Consider the following 19,067-nt stretch of genomic DNA (forward strand, 5'->3'; position numbering starts at 1 on the left):
TCTTGGTTGTTATTGTCAGATTTTTTTTCTTCCTTCTTGTGTTGTGAGTTTGTGGTTAAAATGACAAGACTATATTTATCCTTGGTGTTTCCATTCCTTTTATCTTTAATGTTATCCTTGACTTTTGCTAACCTGTTCTGATGGAGAGCTGCAACTTTCTGATTTTGTCTTTCTACTTATCTCCTATGCTCTGGGTTTTGTAGCCCTTTTCCTTTTTTTTTTTGACTTTTCAGGTATGAGGATCTTCCTGAGCATTTCCTGTAGAGGAGGTCTTGTGGCAATGAACTCCCTTAACTTTTGTTTATCTAGGAAGGTTTTGATTTCTCCATCATATTTGAAGGATATTTTGACTGGATAGAGTATTCTTGGCTGTAAGTTTTTGTCCTTCACAGTTTTGAATATATCATTCCACTCTCTTCTAGCCTGTAAGGTATCTGCTGAGAAATCTGCTGACAGCCTTATGGGGGTTCCTTTGTAGGTTATTTTCTTCTGCCTTGCTGACTTTAGTATTTTCTCTTTGTCATTTACTTTTGCAAGCTTCACTACTATATGCCTTGGGGTTGGTCTTTTAACATTGATAAAGTTTGGAGATCTATTGGCTTCTGTCACATGGAGTTCCATCTCTCTCCCCAGGTTTGGAAAGTTCTCAGCCATTATTTCTTTGAACAGGCATTCTGCCCCCTTCTTCTTCTCTCCTCCCTCTGGCATACCTATAATCCTTATGTTGCATCTCCTAATTGAGTCAGATAATTCTTGGAGAGTTTCTTCATTTCTTTTTAGTTTTAGTTCTTTCTCCTCCTCTATCTGCAGCATTTTTATATTCCTATCCTCCAAATTGCTAATTCTGTCCTCCATATTATCGACCCTACTGTTCATAGAGTCCAGATTTTTCTTAATCTCCTCCATTGTCTTCTTCCTCTCCAGTATTTCTGATTGGTTCTTCTTTATGGTATCAAGCTCTTTTGTGACATAGCTCCTGAACTTGTTGAGTTGTCTATCTGTATTCTCTTTTAACTCGTTGAGTTTTTAAATGATGGCTGTTTCGAATTCATTGTCATTTAGGTTGTAGATTTCATTGTCTTTGGGATTGTTTTCTGGGTACTTGTCATTTTCCTTCTGCTCTGGAGATTTAATATATTTTTTCATACTGCTTGATGGCATGGATTTATGCCTCCGCATAGAGATAGAGTTTAGTTACTGCTTCCACTTGCTTCTACTGGAGTGGGGGGGAGCTGTTTATTAATCTGCACTGACCGGGATCCCTGTCAGCTATTGCTGCTCGGACCTGAGCCCCTCCTTGTAGTCACAGTGGTCCTGTTGGGTTCCTCGTCAACTGTGGGGACAATCGCAAGGGGGCCTCAGGTTGCTGGTGCCTACTGTCACAGACCACCTAGACGTGCTCCCTCCTTAGGGTCTGCAGTGGTGTTATGGGCTTTCCCAGTGGCCAGGAGCAGGATCACCTATATTCGCAGCTCTGTCACTCTCAGGGCCCACAAGATCTCATTTGTCCACTATGGGCCACAGCAGAGCTATGGGTATCTACTGCAGTCTGTGGTTAGCTCACCCAGCTTTGCTACTTCTGCCTCAGGGTCTTCCAGCCTTGTGATTGCCGGGAAGGGCCTCTCCACTAATGCTGCCCAGAGGCTTTTGCTGTGGCTGCTGTGAGACCATGGATTTTCCCCCGGACCACAGAGCAGGGCAGCTGGGACTCCAACACGCCCCCATCCTCGCACACAGTCACACTGGGTGTCCCTTGCCCCCTCTGGGGCACAGCTGAAGTCCATGAGTCAGACGTGGCTGGCGGGCTGCTGCCCTCCCTGGGATCCTCCTCTCCCGGAGCCTCCCAGCATTCTGAATGCTGGGCGGAGCCTCTCCACTAATGGTGAGTAGAGGCTTTCCCTGCCACTGGTGCAGGACTGTGGACTTTCCCCCTAGGCTTAGGGGCAGTCACAGGGGTTTTAGGTAGGGCTGTAGTCACCTGTTTCCACCATTGCTCCACCAATACCCGCACACGCCCGCCTTTTGTGCTTGGCAATGCTGTGAGCATGTCCACTGGAAGAAAGTTGCTTGCAGGTACTAGGCTGTCCAGGGGTCGGGGGTTGGAGAGTTTTCACCTATCTCCACCTTCTTCTGGGGGGAAGTTGGTCCGCCTTCCGATGTATAGCAGCACAGGTCTCTCAGGCATCCTGAGATGTGGTGTGGATAGCCTTTGTTGACTGATGAATGTCCAATTAGTTGTAGATTCGAAGGGGGAGAGACAAAGAAAACTGCTCACTCTGCCATTTTGCTGATGTCGTCCACATCTTGTTGTTTTTGAAAGCATGGGCCAGGAGAAGGGTGACTGACTTTGAAAGGCAAGGAATGTGAAGTTGGAGGGTTGGAGCAGAGGTAGCCATTGTTCCTAGAGAAAACATATCATGCAATTTCTAACTTAACAGTTACATCAGGATCATTTAATTTGTAATAGAAAAGGACATGGCTGCCATTACTCAGGGAGAAAGGAAATGAGTAGATGACAGCTTACAAGAAGGGGACCTTGTTAGGTTAGTCTGGTGTAGACTGATGTCAGGCACCCTGGGGAAATAGAGTTAGCTTAGCAGTGTCATTATTATTCCCAAAGTATTTTCAAAAATATCACATTCTTTCATTGCTGGAATAAACTAGATGATGCTCTCGACATAGTTTAGTACCTGCCAGCTGGGTAATGCTGGGCGATTGGGGCGCAGGAGGAAGAACTGGGGCTGTCTAGGCTGGAGGGAAATAGACTCAGGGGACCAGAAGAACTATCTTCATATATCAGAAGAAAACAGATTAGGTGTGTCCTTCCACTGCCATCTCTGAATCACTCACCTGTCTTCTGTGTCTATTGTTCTAGACAGGAACTATGTCTTGCTCATTTCTAGATAGCACATAGCACTGTGCAGCCTTCATAATACTACTGCTAATAATTACCAGTTACAAAGCACTCATTTCTAGTATCTTGTCTAATCCCAACCAACTTAATTGTAAAATCAAGTGGTTAGGATTTAAAATATGAAGAAATAGCTGAGAGAAGCTGAGCAACCTTCCCAAAGTCATAGGTAAGAACATGCTTCCTAGTTCTTATTGTGCTAAACTATGGAGGTTCATAAAACACTGCAGACTTTATACCTCTTGGACATTCACAGTGTACTGTACAGGCTCTGAGAATTCCTGGAGCAAAGAAACCTATCACGTTTTAGCCCCAAAGTCTTCAAACGTGTTTAATGGCTCTCTATTTCTTTCTTTTTCTTTCTCTCTCTCTTTCTTTCTTACCATCTATCTATCTATCTACTGACCTACCTACTTACCTATCATCTATTTTTTTTTCAGAACTTGAGTTATCATCTACCAGAATACTAGTTTTTGAACTTGTCTTTGTCTCTTCTTAGCACTTCAGGCAAACTGAATCTAGTAAACGAAAGCCCCAAGTGAAAGTTCCACTTCCTCTTTGTACCTCTGACACTTCTGGTGAATGCAGGAGGGACGGCAACATGGCTGGGAGACCCATGCCCTCCCCTGGACTAACTCCACAGCTTAGACACTAAGGGCCATCTGGCTTGCTCTAATGTGCCTGTCTCCTTGGTTTTAGCATGTGTTCAGGATGCCTTCATACACTCAATTAGAGTATTTATTGCCTGGCATCTGTGAAGCTGTTAGACATATAGCCAAAACTCAGGAGATACACTCTGAAAAGTTAAACATTCCACGAAAATGGACTTAAGGGCGAGAGACCATTCCAGTTATCTTGACTTGGCTTTTGAATGGCAGCCATAATGACTGGAAGTCCTATGTTACACGGCAATGAGAACCACAGACGACCCCCTACATCACTGGCTGAAGTATTTCTGAGCCACCAGGTTCCTCACAGTGGCCTTCACATCCTTGTCCTCAGGCTGTAGATGATGGGGTTGAGCATGGGGGCCAGCACTCCATAGACGAGGGGGATGAACTCATCTGAGAGGTCCTCTTTGTCTGCCCCCACGGGGCTGTGGACTTGGGCTTCCTGTACTTGAAGAGGTTGGTCCCACAGAAGACGACCACGACTGTGAGATGGGCAGAGCAGGTGAAGTTCTTTTGCCTCTCCTCAGCTGAGGGGATCCACCAGATGGTAGCAATGATGAATACGTAAGAGACAAAAATGAACAGGACTGGGACCCCCAGGAAGATCACAATTGTTACCCCCATGCTGATCACATTGATGGAGATGTCAGCGCAGGCCAGCTTCAGGACAGCCAGGATCTCACAGGTAAAGTGGTCAATGACATTGTTCCCACAGAAGGCCAGCTGAATTGTCAAAGATGTGTGTACCACAAAAGCAGCACCACCAATGGCCCAGGAGCTGGCAGCCATGGGCACGTACACAGCCTTGCTCATGACCACAGGGTATCTAAGGGGGTTGCAGATGGCCACATAGCGATCCAATGTCATCATGCCCAGCAGCACACACTCTGTGGCTCCCATGGCAAAGGAGAGAAACATTTGCATGGCACAGGCTGAGAAGGAGATGGTTTCCTGGACAGATCAGGAGGCCATCCAGGACCAGAGGGATGTAAGAGGGGGTGTAGCAGATGTCCAGGAAGGAGAGGCTCCCCAGGAAGAAGTACATGGGCGTGTGCAGGTGGGAGTCAAGAGTGGTCACCAGCATGAGGACCCTGTTGCCCAGCAGGACCACCAGGTACATCAGCAGGACGAGCACAGAGAACATTTTCTCCAGCGTTGGGTGGGCTGAGAGGCCCAGGGAAATGAAGCCCACCACCGGGGAGGTCCAGCTGGCTTCTTCCATGTGATATCCCCTCTGTCATCAGCAAAGTACAAAAGCAGCACGTCAGGTTTTCCTGAGCAGAGTCCCAGGCATCCGGTATGTGGTCAAGTCCACGCTGCATAACAGCACAGTGTATGTGCGTAAGAGAAAAATAACCAAGGGAGGCAGCAGGGAAGTCCTCAGCTCCTAGATGAGAGGAGGTCAGAGCTGGAACAGAGTTTACAAGGGAGTGGCACTGGGTAAGGACCTCAAATATTCCAGCCGTATGCAAGGAATTCTCCAATGTTGCTGCATCCTCTTGTGGCCCATAAAAGCAACTGAGGCCTACAGAGGGGAAGTGGCCCATCCAAGCCCTCTGAGCCAGCTGGTGCCAGAGACAGCACTTGAACCCAGCAGAGCTAATCTGCGGTCAGGAAGGGCTTTCCCTCTGCATTATGATGAATGGCTGGACAATGCTGTGAATTCTTTCTCTTTAATGTAAATGGATAGAAATTTCATTTAATCTGAGCTTTCTTAGATTCTCAGGAAAACTCCTAAACTTAGAACTATCAAATTTTCAAGCCTTTTTAAACTTTGATTACATTTGGAAGGAGCTTGTATAAAAGTGTTAATCCACATCCAGACAGACATGCCTGGGCGAAGGCTCAGCCATCAGGAGGATTACTTCTTCAGTCTGTCCGCCACCCGCGACACAGACCTGACTGTCGTCTGCCTTGGGATTTGCCTATTTTAGATACGGATTGACAGCAATACATGGGGTGGTTCCCACAAGGGGAAGAACTTTATGAAGTCAACACTTCATGAGGTGACTGAGCCCACATGATGGCATGACAACTGGGCAGCTCACTGACCAGTCAGCTCAGTTATTAATAACCACACTGCCTACACTCGTCAGATAGTAGGGTTTAGGACAGTGACTTCTAATCCCATTCTGTTAGCATACTGGTGAAATTCTTAGCCAGGGGGGACCAAGGAAGGTTTTTCCTTTGTTCTTTTATGTTTTTATTATGCTCTCTTGTAATATTCTGGCTCTCTGACACCATTCTTGTGTTCCACACAGGCAGCTAGCTTATAGGAAGGCCCGTATGCCCTTGTGTGGAGGATTTCTGGTCTCCTAGCTGCAATTGCCCAGACTCTAAACTCACAAACCTCACTGATGGTATTTCTATAGCTCCTTCTTAACTGCAATGGTGTGTATGTGTAGGAGTGGGTGGACGATGGGAGATGAGTGGTTAGTGTTAATGAGCATCTACTCTGTGCCACAGTCTTTGGAACACACTATGGGGAAGATATTGTTACTCAAGTTTTATTGATGAAGTAACCAAAGCTCAGAGACACTCAAGATTTTGCTACGTGGGGTTGAATGCAGAGCTGGGGTTGGGTCTCAGGCCCCAACTCAGAGTTCCTTCCACCAGGCAGCTGTCTCTCTCTCTTGGTGCAGAGTTTTGAAAGAGTCCGTCTCTCCAAACCCACTCTCCGTATCCTCTGATGGCTCGTTGTCCAGCACGCTCCCTTCTCAGTCAGAGAGTTTATGTCAGACGTGTTGTCAGGCAGCGCAGCTCCCGCCTGAATTGAACCCAGGGTTTCCCAACCTCGGCACCACTGACATTTTGGGCGGGAGAACCCTTTTTTGGAGGGGGCTGTCCTGTGCACTGCAGGATGTTTAACAGCATCCCTGGCCTCTGCCCACCAGTTGCCAGTATCATCTGCTCCCTGAGTCGTGACAACTGAAAACGTCTCCTGACATTGCCAAATGTTTCCGGAGAAGAGGGAAGTGCAGGATTGAGGCCAGCAGAGAACTAATCCCGGAGAGGTCTCCCTGTCTGCAGTCAGAGGCCTCACCGTACTTCCTGCGAAGCCTCGGGCCCTTCCCCCAGCCAGCAGCCCATGGGGGATGTTTGCTCAGTGCAGGCCCCGCTGGGCGCCCAACTTGCCTCACCCTCCTCCCACTGGCTCTCCCAGCCCCTCCAGAAACTCAAAAGTAAACACCACAGTCAGTGTCACAAACAAGATTCAACAGTGACAAGGACAGGCTGTGGCCGCAGAGGCCGAGGAAAGTGGCTTCTGTTAGAGCAGCCATCCTGTCCACTCCTGTCAGACAAATCCTTGCCCACAGAAGCTCCTGCCCACAAACAATGCGTGTGGGCCTGAGTGATGCCCAGGACTTGACCTGTGTGAGAGCTGCATCCACGCAGGTCTTCGTGCCTGTCGTGCAAAAGTTGCCGAATGAAAGCTGGTTCAATTGGAATGAAGTGAACAGCTAGGAAGACCTTGCACACTGAGACCAGAGCTGTGGGGCGTGCCCCGCCCGTGACATGGATATTCTGTGTAGCTTGAGCAAGTCCCTTCTCCTCCCAAGGCCTCAGCTTCCCCACATGCGTCATGAGAAGGCTGAATCAGGGGCTTCCCAGGGCCTCCCAGTTCTGTCGTGGACTGCCCGGTGCCGTGCTCGGCAGGCAGGGAGCAGTCCTTGGGGAAGGCGGCTGCCCACTCCTCTGGGGGGGATGGTTATAGGGGGAGATCTGAGTGCTTGGTTTCCCACCAAGAAATGGTCAGCAGGAAACAGAGCTGTGTCAGGCTCTGGAGGGACTGGGGATGGAGGCAAACAAAGAGCTCTGACACCCACTTCCTGATGAGAGGAGGGCAGGGAGGCCGGCGGGGAGAGCGAGGAGGAAGGAAGCTTTGACCTCTGCGGCTGCATCCTGCAGGTGTGGTCCCTCCACATGTCCCAGGGACCTGGTCTTGCTGTGGTCTCGTCCCTACATCCCTACCTCTCCTGGGAGCCAGCAGGAAAGTGAGAAATGCGAGGCAGTGCAGTGTGGCCAACAGAGCCGCATAGCCTCTCATACAGCCTTTCTGGAGAAACTTTGCCTACAAAAAGGAGAAACCTGAAAAACCTGAACACCCGTCGCCTCAGCAAGCCCACCTCCGGGAAATAAGCCCAGAGAACCAATGAGAGTGGAGGGCCAACATCTCTCAACAAAGGCGTCCGTCAGAGCAACATTTGTGAGTCAAGGTAGGGATCAAAATAACCGTCCACCAACAGACGCCTAAGGAAATTATGCCATTTCATGTAAGGGAATATTAGGCAGACGTTAAAGTCAAGTTTCTATTTGTACACTGTAATATTATTACATTACAATGATAAATTAATAGAGAATGCAAAATTGTATATACTGTTACGATCTCAACCAGGTAAATGACGTGTGGATAAAAGTGACTGGAAAAACTATAGCAAGATCAATAGGGGGAGGACTCCTCTTTGAACCTCTTCAGCATCACCAAATTTTCTATTCATACAGTGGGCGCAAGTTACTCTGCATTCAGGGGGAAAATCTCAGCATTATAAAAGGAAAGTGAGGAAAAAGGAAAGAAGTAGCCCCAGACTGGGAGTCAGTCGAACAGGGTGCAGATCTCTGCTCACCTGTCCTCTCACCCTCTGACCCCAAGGAAGGCCCTTTCCTCTGAGGGTCTCTGCAGGATGGGCTGGGAATCCTGCCCACCTCCCTCCCAGCTCCGGCTTCATAAGAGGATGGAGCGGCAAGGGCAGGGCAGGGGCTGGGCGGCGGTGAGCCCGGAGAGCGCCAAGGACTGCCTGGCCTTCCTCTCGGCTGCTCCTCCCTGCTCCAGCGCCAGCTTCAGGAAGGATTCCTGGGGCAGAAGTGGGGCGAGGAGGACAGTCTGTCTTCGGGAACGCCCTGCAGAGGGCATGGCCGCCACCTCTGTCCTCGCCGCAGCCCAGCTCTCGCGCCTGCATCCTGCTTGTGGCCACTCCTCTGAGTCTCCGGATCCCAGATTCTCAACTACTCACACCGCCCTGGGCCAGACCCTGGATGCCAGAGAAAGACCCCAGACCCTCCCCTGTCCGACGTCCTTTACTCTGAGACCCTCCTTCTTCCTTTTCCTCCCAGCGCCTTGTGGGAACTTGAGCCTCTGGTGGGTGTTTCTCTCCCTCCTTCCTCCCAGCTGTGCAGGCTGACTGGGCCTCAGCTGCAGACTCTTCATGTAGAGGACATGTCATCCTGGTCTGAGGCCCAGAAGTCCCAAGGGTACACGTTCCCCAGCAGTGAAGGGAGACCTCAAGCAGCAGCCGTGGGTGCCAACAGGAATCCTGCTAATTCCAGAAGCAATTTAAAGTCTGGAACGTCAAGTGTGCCCAGGGTGCAGGCCCTCAGCATACCTGGGGGGTCCAGGGACCACACCTCCCCGTCCCAGTCAGAGGCAGTGACTGGGACACAGCCAACTGGATGTGGAGAGGAGGGCGCAGCAGAGGCAGGCTTCCTCCTGAGCCTTTCCCAGGTCTCAGAGAAGCCAGCACTCGCATCAGGGACAGAGCAAACGTCCCCAAGTTGAAGTCCTAGACTTTCAGAATTGGGAGGTGGGGGGCTGGTGCTAGGACAGATGCTTAACAAAAACCAGCAGCAGAATTAGCTACATTCATTGAGCTGGCCCTATGTGCCAGCCACTGTGACAAACACTTTACACACATTATATAAATTCCATAAAATCCAGCGATACGTGTGTAGTGAGTATCTCCTTCTAGTCTTCCCTGGAGATTGCATTATTATCCCCCTATTTTTTTTATTTGAGGAAATAGACTAAAAAGTTAAGCAATTCACCAAAGACCACATGTCTTGTGAATGGCAGAGCTGAGATTTCAATGTCAATACATCTCAGTCTCTTTATCATCATTGATAGCAGCAGCATCATCATCACCATTAACCATTAGTCATCATGATTAGTGAGTATCACTTGTAGTTGAAATAGAATTTAAAAGATATAGAAGAATATATAATAAAAATTCAGTCTTTGTCTCCAGTCACCCAGTAATTCTCCCTCAATGCAATTTCTTGTATTTTTTTAGAGGTATTCTAGGCATATACTAAGAAGTATTTTGGAGATAAATTTAGCAAAAATACATTGTCTTAATATCTTACTTTTGTCACTTAACAATATACCTTGGAGAGTTTTCCTGGAAAAAAAAACATACATAGGGCTGCCTCATTCTTTTAATTGGCTGCATTTATTCATTGTAAGGATGTACCACGATTTAATTAGCCAGTTGCATGTTCATGGGCATTTAGATTTTCCAATCTCAGGCTATAGTCAGTGCTACATTAAATACCATTGCATATTTGTAATTTAGCACATGGTCAAATGTATCTGTTTTATGTAACTTGTAATTTTGATAGATATTGCCAGGTTTACACATTCCTGTCATCAGTGTGTGAGGATGTCTGTTTCCCACACTCTGCCAACATCGCATCTTGCTCTGGAGACTTTCTGGTCTTTGTCAATCTGACAGGTGAGAAGTGACATCGCATTGTTGTATTTAAAACTTTTGGCTTTAAAAATATAATTCAAAATGTGAAACACAGATTCACATATATAAATGCATATAAAAGTACGTAAAACACACATTTTAAATTTAAAGAACAAAAAAGGAATCATCACCTAATTTAAGAAATACAGCATTGCCAGTGTGTTAGAAGCTCCCTGGCTATCCCTTCCCCCTCCTGGTCCTCTCTCCTCCCAGAGATAACCCCACTTCTGATTTAAGTTATAATCATTTCCTTGCTTTTCTTGAATTTTATCACCTATGATGCATCCCTCAGCAGCATAGTTTAGATTTTCCTCTTTGTAAACTCTGTATGAATTGAACCATTTGGAGCTGTTCTTTGTGACCTGTTTCTTTATTCAATACTGTTTGTGAGATTCATTCACGTTTATGACTGTAACTAAGTTCATCAATTCCACTATATGAATGCAGCACAGTTTATTTATACATTCTACTTTGATGAATGATTGGGTTGCTTCCCAACTGAATGCTGTTATAAATATTTTATACATTTCTCCTGATACATATGTTTATTCCCAATTGTCCTAGTTGTGTTTACAACTCATCCTTTCTCCACGATCTGCACTATGATCTCTGTCATATATGAAATCTCCAGACCTGAATGGGTCTGCTTCTGGGATCTCTATTCTTCTCTGTTGGTTTGTCTATTCCTATGTCAATGCCACACTGCCTTAATTGATGTTGCTTTATAGTATGTTCTGATTTCTTATAGGGTAAACCCCTTTTTCCCCACCCAATACTTCTTCAAATGTGTCATGGCTGTTCTTGATCCTTTGTTCTTCCATATAAATTATTGAACCAGCTTCTTAAATTCTACAATAATTCTTTTTAGGATTTAACAATTGGAATTACATTGAATCTATTGATCAATTTGGGGAGGACTATGATCTCTATAACAGTGAGTTTCCAGAACCCATGAATTGGAACTATTTCTCTCTTTAACATCATTTGAAATATTTTATAATTTATAATTTTATGCATAAAGATCTTGGAGCTCTTTTGCCAGATTTACCCCTGTATGGTGGTATTTATTTATTTTTTATTGAAGTCTTATTGGCTTATAACATTGTGTAAATTTCAAGTGTGCATTATTATCAATCAGTTTCTGTATAGACTGCATCATGTTCACCACCAATAGTCTAGTTTTCATCCATCACCACACAGGAGTGACCCTTTATCCCTTTTGCTCTCCCCCCATCCCTCCTCCTCTGGTAACCACCAATCTGTCCTCCTTATCTATGTGTACATGCTGTAACATGGATGAATCTTGAAAGCATTATGCTAAGTGAAGGAAGTCAGATAAAACGACACATCTTATATGATTTCATTTATATGAAATGCCTAGAATGGTCTCATCCAGAGAGATGGAGAACAGATTAGTGGCTGTGTAAGGCTGGGAAGATGAGGGGTTAGAAGGTGATAGCAAAGGGGTACAAGATTTCTTTTATGGGGTAAAGAAAATGTTCTAAAATTGATTGTGGTAATGACTACACAACTGGGTGAATATACTAAAAGCCATTGAATTGTACACTTTAAGTGGGTGAATTCTATGGTATGTGAATTGTATCTTGATAAAATTTTTAAAAATATGTCATCATTCCATCGTGCTATTTAGCATTCTGAACAATCCAACTTGGACCAAAATACCCCATTTTTTAACACCAGACTTGACACCGTAGCAGAAACACTGCATGGCTAAGACAGAAAAACACAAGAAACTCTTCTTTGGATGTTGGCCTCTTGGTGGAAAGAGGCTTCACTGACACCTCGCTGACATGGTTATACTCATGTGGCATCCTGGGGCAGTGCATCCAGGAAGATTTGGGATGGGTAAACATTACTGTGTGTGTGTGTAAAGTGCTTGAAAGGTAATTTTCAAAGGGTGGGGGGAAAAGAGAACTAGAATGAAATCTCTAGGCATAATCTCAGGTAGATCAATTCTAGGAAAAAACGTGAGGATTTGGAAACTGATTCCCTTAAAGCCATGCACGTCTGAACTTCCCGTGGAAGGCCTTCAGGCACCCACTTTGCAGATCTGAGCTGTAGTTCAAAAGCCTCGTCTTTCAAGACCATAATCTCTGCTATGAATTGACAAAGCTTCCCTAGCAGCAAATGCCAAGAATTTGACTCTGATTCCTACACTGAGCTGTGCCGGCCTCCTCCAGCGATGAGCCCTGAATGCTTCAGCCTCACGGTCTAATTTTCATGTGGGAAGAGCTCAGGAAGGAAGAAGGGAGGCCCACGTTGGTTAATATATCAGATTATCATCCCTCTGTGCTAACGATCTCCTTCTACCAAGCGCCCTAGCGATTCTGCTGCGGGGGGGAGTGGTCAATACTGCCCAGTACTGCAAGGAAAAGAAGAATGCGGAGCAAAGGACAAAGAGGACAGTGTCGTCAGGAGACACCTGGGGGGCATGGTGGGAACAGAAGCCAGGCTGAGTGGGTTAGAGACTGATCTGGAGCCAGAGAGCACAGACAACATTCAGGAAGCTCAACTGAGGAAAGAGATGGGCAGACAGCAAGAGGCAGACCTCAGAGCTGAGGAGGGTTTGCTTTCAGGATAGGGCAAACTTGAGAATATGTGTGGGATGAAGAGAAGAAATCAGGAAGGGGATGTGGAGAGACAGGGAACCAAGGAGAAGTTGTGAGGGGACACAATGAAGACACAGGGGAGGCACGAGCTTTGAATCGCGGAAGGACACCTCTTCCTCCGAGGTGCTCAACAGCAGGAACTCTGGAGAGAGTTTTGGTGGACACGGGACTGTTTATGGAGCTCAGATCATCTGACTCTATTTCTCTCGAGCTCTGGTGCCAGAATGAGAGGTAGGTGGCCGAGAAAGAAGACAGGGGAAGAGCGGGGCCCCAGGACCCCAGAGAGGACTGGAGAATCAGCTGTGGGGAGTGGCCTCTGGAGTCAGTGAGAGGTGACTCAGTGGTCAGCTAAGCCTGGTGGGGTGGGGAAGGGACAGCTGGGCTTAGCTGCATGGATCCCTAAGACCCTGCTCTTCCAGCTGGCGGACGGCAGAGAGGTGAGCAGAGGAGGGGGCTGCCCAGCGTTGGAGAAGTGAGAAATGTGGGAAAGTTCCAGAGTAGAGAGGGTCAGCTGTGAAGTCCAAGGTCCTGGCCTGGAAGGAGGAAAGTAAGGCCTGGGCAGAGGGTAGGCTTTGAAGAGAGAGACCAGCCAACAGAGAGGTCAAGAAGAGGATGCTGAGCAGGTGGAGGAGGACGGAGTGGGAAAAGGAAGGAGATGGAGCAGATCTGAACCATCAGGATACATAAAGTATCCAGCATTGTCTGATAAGAGCCACTAGCCTCCTGGGGCCTTGTGCCTGTGGCTAGTCCAAACTGAGCTGTGCTCTAAGTGTAAAACACACACTGGATTCCAAATCCTTAGTATGAAAAAAAGAACGTTAGATATCGCATTGATAAATGTTTACATTGATTACTCATTTAAATGACAATATTTTGAAAATATTGGGTTAAATACAATATATTATTAAAATTAATTTTACCTGTTTCCTTATACCTTTTTAATATGACTACCAGAAATATTTAAATTACTCATGTGATTTGCATAATATTCTCTTTGCAGGGCACTGGCACCGATACTCCCTCCCAGGGATGTGGATTGTCTCCATCATGCCTGGAACAGGGCCCCAGCACCTGGAACAGGGCCCTGCACAGAGAGGCCTCAGTGATGGTGTGTGTGTGAAGTGGTCATTGGAGGAGAAAGTAAATTCATGGATGAATGAGAGAAGGGATGAATGAGGATTCTATGGCTGTTCCAGGACGTGGTCAGTTCCTTCTAAATTGCTGAGGATTACGTCTGAGTACACACATGACAGTAAGGGAAACAGAGGGTGTTAGAACTGAGGAAAGCTCACCGAGGCTTTGAGGGAGGGGTTCTCAAAGAGCATTTGATGGGACCTCACTTAATCTAAGGGCCCAAGAACCTGGTCCTTTCCTTTGCCTCTCTTTTTTTTCCTTCTGAAAAAGTACTCCTGCAGCCCTTTAATACATGCTAGGGACTGTCCTTGGCATTTTGCATGTATTAACTCATTTAAACTTCATGTTACCCTATGAGGTAGGCACTCTTATTGTCCCCCTTTGACAGATAAGGAAACTAAGGCACAGAGATGGTCAGTAACTCACCCAGGATGACCCAGTAAGTGTGGAACTGGTATTCGGCCAGGCCATCTGTCCCCAGCATCCAACCCCTAACTACTACACCACCCTGTCTCTCTTATCCCGTCATCTAGCCTCATCCACAAGCTGCTCTCAAATACAGACATAGGTTTCTTTTCTCTCCCTTGATGAACTCTGGATCACCTCCAGTCCCTCAGACTCACATTCCTGGAGAAAGTTCTCCATGAAACTTGCTCTCTGGAAACAACTGTTAAGTAACCCCCCAAGTACCCCACAAATGAGTCACAAACACACCACAGCTGCGTGGTCAAATACAACAGCCAAGTCACCCTGCCTCCCCCGTTCCCTCTGTCTCATCCCTGAGCCTGGCCCACACTGCCTTCTTCCTTCCCAGCCAGGAGGCTCCTCTCCCAGACCTGGCCTTGGCCCACCTGCCTTCCCAGGCAGACTCGAGGGAAGTGAGTGTTGGAGGAGCCTGAGGCCTCACAGCTCTAAGCAACTGCTTCACCTGTCAGTCTAGCACATGCCTGCCAGGCGGCTACAGGGGACAGATCAGGGGGTTTCCAGACACCACCCTGGCCAGTGCCCGGGAGATGCCTCAGTCCCCCCCACCAGGAACTCCATTCCACCTCAGCTTGGATCTCTCCAGTGATAGAATAGCCCTGAATTTCCACCCACTGGGAGCAGCCCTAGCCCAGGATCACCACCTTCAGGGCCTAACACAGACAGGAACGCTAAGAAGGAAGCCACGGGCCATCTTCCCCTCTTTCTCTCTCTTGCTAAATTGTGAATAATAATATGTTTAATTATTCTCCCATTTAAAAAGTGGTTTAATTCCTTTGAAGAATCTTGCAAGGTAGTTTGACTAGACAGCAGGCGGGGCAGTCCAGTGCCTCCGGTGGGGGCGCCAGGGTCTTCCACTTGCCTGTCTTTTGGTCCAGCAAGTAGGCGTTTGGATTGATGGTGTAGTCTTTTTCCTGAACATCACTAGCTCTGGTGACACCCCCACATACAAACACCCTGCCATCTCCAATGGAGCATACAGCATGGGACACATTCAGGGGGCAGTTGTTGGGCAAGAGAGGCAGTGACGTGGTCATCTTGTTGGCCTTTATCTTCTGCAGGTTGATTTCCATGCTCTGCCGGTGGCTGTGCACACAGAGGATGTTGTCCTGATGGAAAGAGAGCAGGGGCCGGTGGTTGAACTCAATGGGGAAGGTGATACTCTGGACCACCTCCCCAGTATTGGTGTCAAAGCAGTCCACCACCCCAACTCGGGAGATATAGCCCTTCACCAAGCACCGCCCAGTGACAATGTACAGGCTCTGGTCACTCTTCGTGATCACGGCTGTGGCATCCATAGGGATGCTCATCTTCCCTGCCAGGCACCAGGCCTCCTTGCGCTCATCATAAAAATAGATGTTAGAGACATACCGCCTTGGGGCAATGCTCCCACCCACTGAGTACACTGTCCCCCCACAGGTCACCATGGTGTGGAAGACAAGCCCAATTGGCAGGTCAGGCAACTTGGTCCAGGAGTTGTCATCCACGTCATACCGCCAAGCCGTCTTCAGCCCTGTAATCTGCTCATTGGTGCCACCAGAGATGTAGATGTAGCGACCAGTAGAGGTGGCACTAAGTGCTGCTGCTCGATAGGGCATCTCTGAGAGCTTCAACCACAGGTTCTCCTGGATGACATAGGCAAACACTCCATTGTTGTACTTGCCATGGGCCTTTTGGCCACCAAGGATGACCACCGAATCAAGCAGGGCCCCTTTCCGCTGGTGACTCAGCAGGCTGGATGGCCTGTCCTGCTGTCGTTCCACAAGGACACTCTCAATCAGGGATGTGTGGCCTGAGCTGTTCTTCATGCCCATCAACTTGTTGCTGGCAAACATCAGTGTCTTGTTGGAGACGGCATTGAGATTGATGTAAGAGAAGAACTTCTTGAAATACTTCTCCCGCTCCTCCTTCCGGAAGTACACCCAATCTATAAGTGCGCTGAGAGCCTGGTCCTCGTTGAGCACATGCAAGTTTTCATCATGAAGCAGGCGACCAAAGATGACAGGTGGACAGCGCATGAAGCCCTTAGGCTGCACAGAGCCCTCAGGACTGGCCCAGTAGTGGAAGTTGTCGCGAATGCCAGTGTAGGCCAAGTCTGATACCTCTTTGAGCCCAAACAACTCAGCCAAGAGGAGGTAGCGCAAACAGTTGGCACGGCGGATAGACTTAATCAGGTAGTCATTGCAGTGGATTTGAAGGCGGGTTGTGTTGAAATACTGGGCCCCACGAAGGAGCTCCTCCACGTTCTGCTCCGAGATCACCACCTTGCCGCTGTAGAAGTAGTCCAGGAGCTGGTCCACCGTGGCCGGACTCAGGTAGCTGGGGTCAATGGTGATAAACAGCTCATCAGTGGTCTTCACATCATTGCCAGAGATGATGTTCTTCACTACTGAAGAGACGGCAGCCAGCACAATGCGATGTGCATAAAAGACATGGTGGTCCACAGTCAGGGCCATGTCCCAGTACTCTTTGCGTTTCCTCTGTTCGTTCAGTTTCTGCAGCAGGAAGCTGTCATAGTTTTTCTCAGTGAATATCAATTTCATGGTGCTTCTTGCCAGCTTTGGAAGAAGATCAGCAGCAGGTACTGAAGAATAGAACTGAATCCTTTGGGATTCAGATTGATGGTTGTTTGAAGAGCAGTTGATCAGCGAGGAGTGAAGGGTGGGAAAGAGGATGATGTCATAGTCGATGTGGTCATCACAATGCAGGCCCTCCTGAGACCTTTCTCAGAGCCTCTGAGCATTTCTCTCCTCTGATGGCTCCAACCTGCCAAGGCCAGACATCCTATCAGGACCTAGGGCCCAGCGGCCAGAGCTCAGGAAGAAACTCAGAGATGGGTTGCAACTCCCACCTGGGACCTTCAAAGCTCGGTTCAAAGCTGCCTCTGGAATGTCAGAGACAGTTGGGGATGAGGTGGAGCAAGGAGGGATAAGGGGAGGCTGGGGGAAAGAAAGAGATTATTATTATTAGGTCATCCGGAAGAATCCTCTCATTGTACAGGAGGCAAACTGAGGCCCAGACGAGAGAAGGGACTTGCCTAAGATCACACAGCCAGTTGGAAGTAGAGCAGGACCTGGAACCCAAGCGTTCTGTAACTCAGTACTCTTTCCACGCTTCCAGGAAGCTCCTCACTACTCAGCTTTCCCCAGTCTCTGATTCTCAGGCCAGGAAGTAGCTTTCTCTGTCAAGGTTCTGGCCATCAGAGAAGAAAGGCTCCGTCCTTTGGCTTCTGATCTTTGTGGCCTCAGAGACCACTCTTCTTTAAAATAGGGGAGAGGCGAGGACCACTCCGTGGAGCAGGGATGCCAGAGTCAGCATCCAGAGAGTGGGGATGGGAGGGCCTCTAAAGCCCTGATTACATCAGTTTCCAGGCAAACCGGGACGTCCTCTGCACATTTCCAAAGCTCTAGTTGTAAAAGGTTGGGGGCTGCGGTGGGTCAGCTCTCCCCACCAAGTGTGGACTTGGACACATTGCCCAGACTCTCTAAACCTCAGTTTCCTCAGGTGTGAGAGAGCTATAACAGTACCTGCTTCATAGGTTGTTAAAAGTGTACATGGGAAAACGACCAGAGTGTTATCACAGTGTTTGGCTCATAGCAAATGTTCAATAAACGCTAGCTGTGTTATTCTTGTTAGTGTCCTCGAGTGAATTTGGGCTCCTAGCGCCCCTGTGGACAGCAGTGTGGAACCCTGCCCAGTCTTTTTTGCATCATCCTCTCCCCTCCTGGTGCTATATCAGACAGTGCTCTGCTGTTATCCACAGGGTTTTCATGGCCACTTTTTTCAGAATTGGGTGGCCAGTCCTTCTTCCTAATCTATCTTAGTCTGGAAGTTCTGCTGAAACCTGTCCACCATGGGTGATCCTGCTGGTATTTGAAATTCTGATGTCATAGCTTTCAGCATCACAGCAACATGCAGCCACCACAGGATGACAACAGATGGACGGGTGGTGTATTTCCCTGAGCAGGAAATGGACCCAGGCTGTGACGGTGAAAGCGCCAAATCTTAACCCCTAGACCACCAGGGCTGGCTGCGTCCCACAGTTTGAAAAACATTGCCTGAGTATCTGAGTTGTAGACTTCACTCTCTGGTGAGAATCCATCCAATGTTCTTACTACAAAGTTAGGATAATCAATCTCATATTAAAAACGAAAAACAAAGAAACCTCGCCAAGACTCACTCTTTTCCCTCCGACAATACAAGACTTCTGAAGGTCTATGCAGTGCATGTCCATGCAGTTTTCCAAGAGTCTACTTTGTCCACATGAGCAAATTTTATAGCAACCAACTTCCCCTGCAGATGATGGCACCTGGATCAGTGTCCCTTGACGCACGATAAAATCAGAGGCTTCTCCCAATTTGCAACCTGCACAAACAGAAATTACCTGAGAGAGATGATACTGTTTTACGACATTAGATATACCTCACATAAGTCTTACAGTTTCCGTGTGGCTACTAGAGGTTATGAAACAGAATTTTCACCTAATTAAGGAGTCACATTGGTTCAGTGGTCAGTAACATATCCTCTGAAATGAAAATTCCATGTTCTATGAGATGGTGGTGATTCTGGACCTGTACTCCAAAGTTAGCTCCAGTTCAGTATAAAATGCTATAAGATATGTGGTTTTTTCTTTCTTCTGGTTTACTTAAGATATTTAAAAATTACAGATATTTTTTAAATGGTGTATTGAAACTGACTGTATTTTTAGAGTAAT

At 47.5% G+C, this 19,067-nt stretch overlaps 2 protein-coding genes and 1 pseudogene across 2 annotated transcripts in view; all 3 read right to left on the bottom strand.

The window, feature by feature from the left end:
* Positions 1-3,848: 3,848 nt before the first annotated feature.
* LOC124242326 (olfactory receptor 2S2-like) lies at positions 3,849-4,804 on the bottom strand (annotated as a pseudogene).
* Positions 4,805-15,120: 10,316 nt separating this feature from the next.
* On the bottom strand, positions 15,121-16,896 carry LOC124245131 (calicin). Its single transcript, XM_046672383.1, has one exon. The coding sequence runs from the start codon at positions 16,894-16,896 to the stop codon at positions 15,121-15,123; it is 1,776 nt and encodes a 591-aa protein (XP_046528339.1).
* A 183-nt stretch (positions 16,897-17,079) lies between these two features.
* The window catches only part of LOC124245186 (reversion-inducing cysteine-rich protein with Kazal motifs-like), a 35,672-nt gene continuing 33,684 nt past the window's right edge, over positions 17,080-19,067 (bottom strand). Inside the window, 2 exon segments of the mRNA XM_046672498.1 lie at positions 17,080-17,292; positions 18,519-18,718. Of these exon segments, the coding sequence (XP_046528454.1) occupies positions 17,080-17,292; positions 18,519-18,718 (413 nt within the window).

Source organism: Equus quagga, chromosome 1 (genome assembly GCF_021613505.1).
Source record: "Equus quagga isolate Etosha38 chromosome 1, UCLA_HA_Equagga_1.0, whole genome shotgun sequence".
Classification (NCBI taxonomy): Eukaryota; Metazoa; Chordata; class Mammalia; order Perissodactyla; family Equidae; genus Equus; species Equus quagga.

What these genes read in the sequence shown, in the direction of transcription:
- LOC124245131 (XM_046672383.1), bottom strand. Translation starts at nt 16,896, where the DNA reads ATGAAATTGATATTCACTGAGAAAAACTATGACAGCTTCCTGCTGCAG.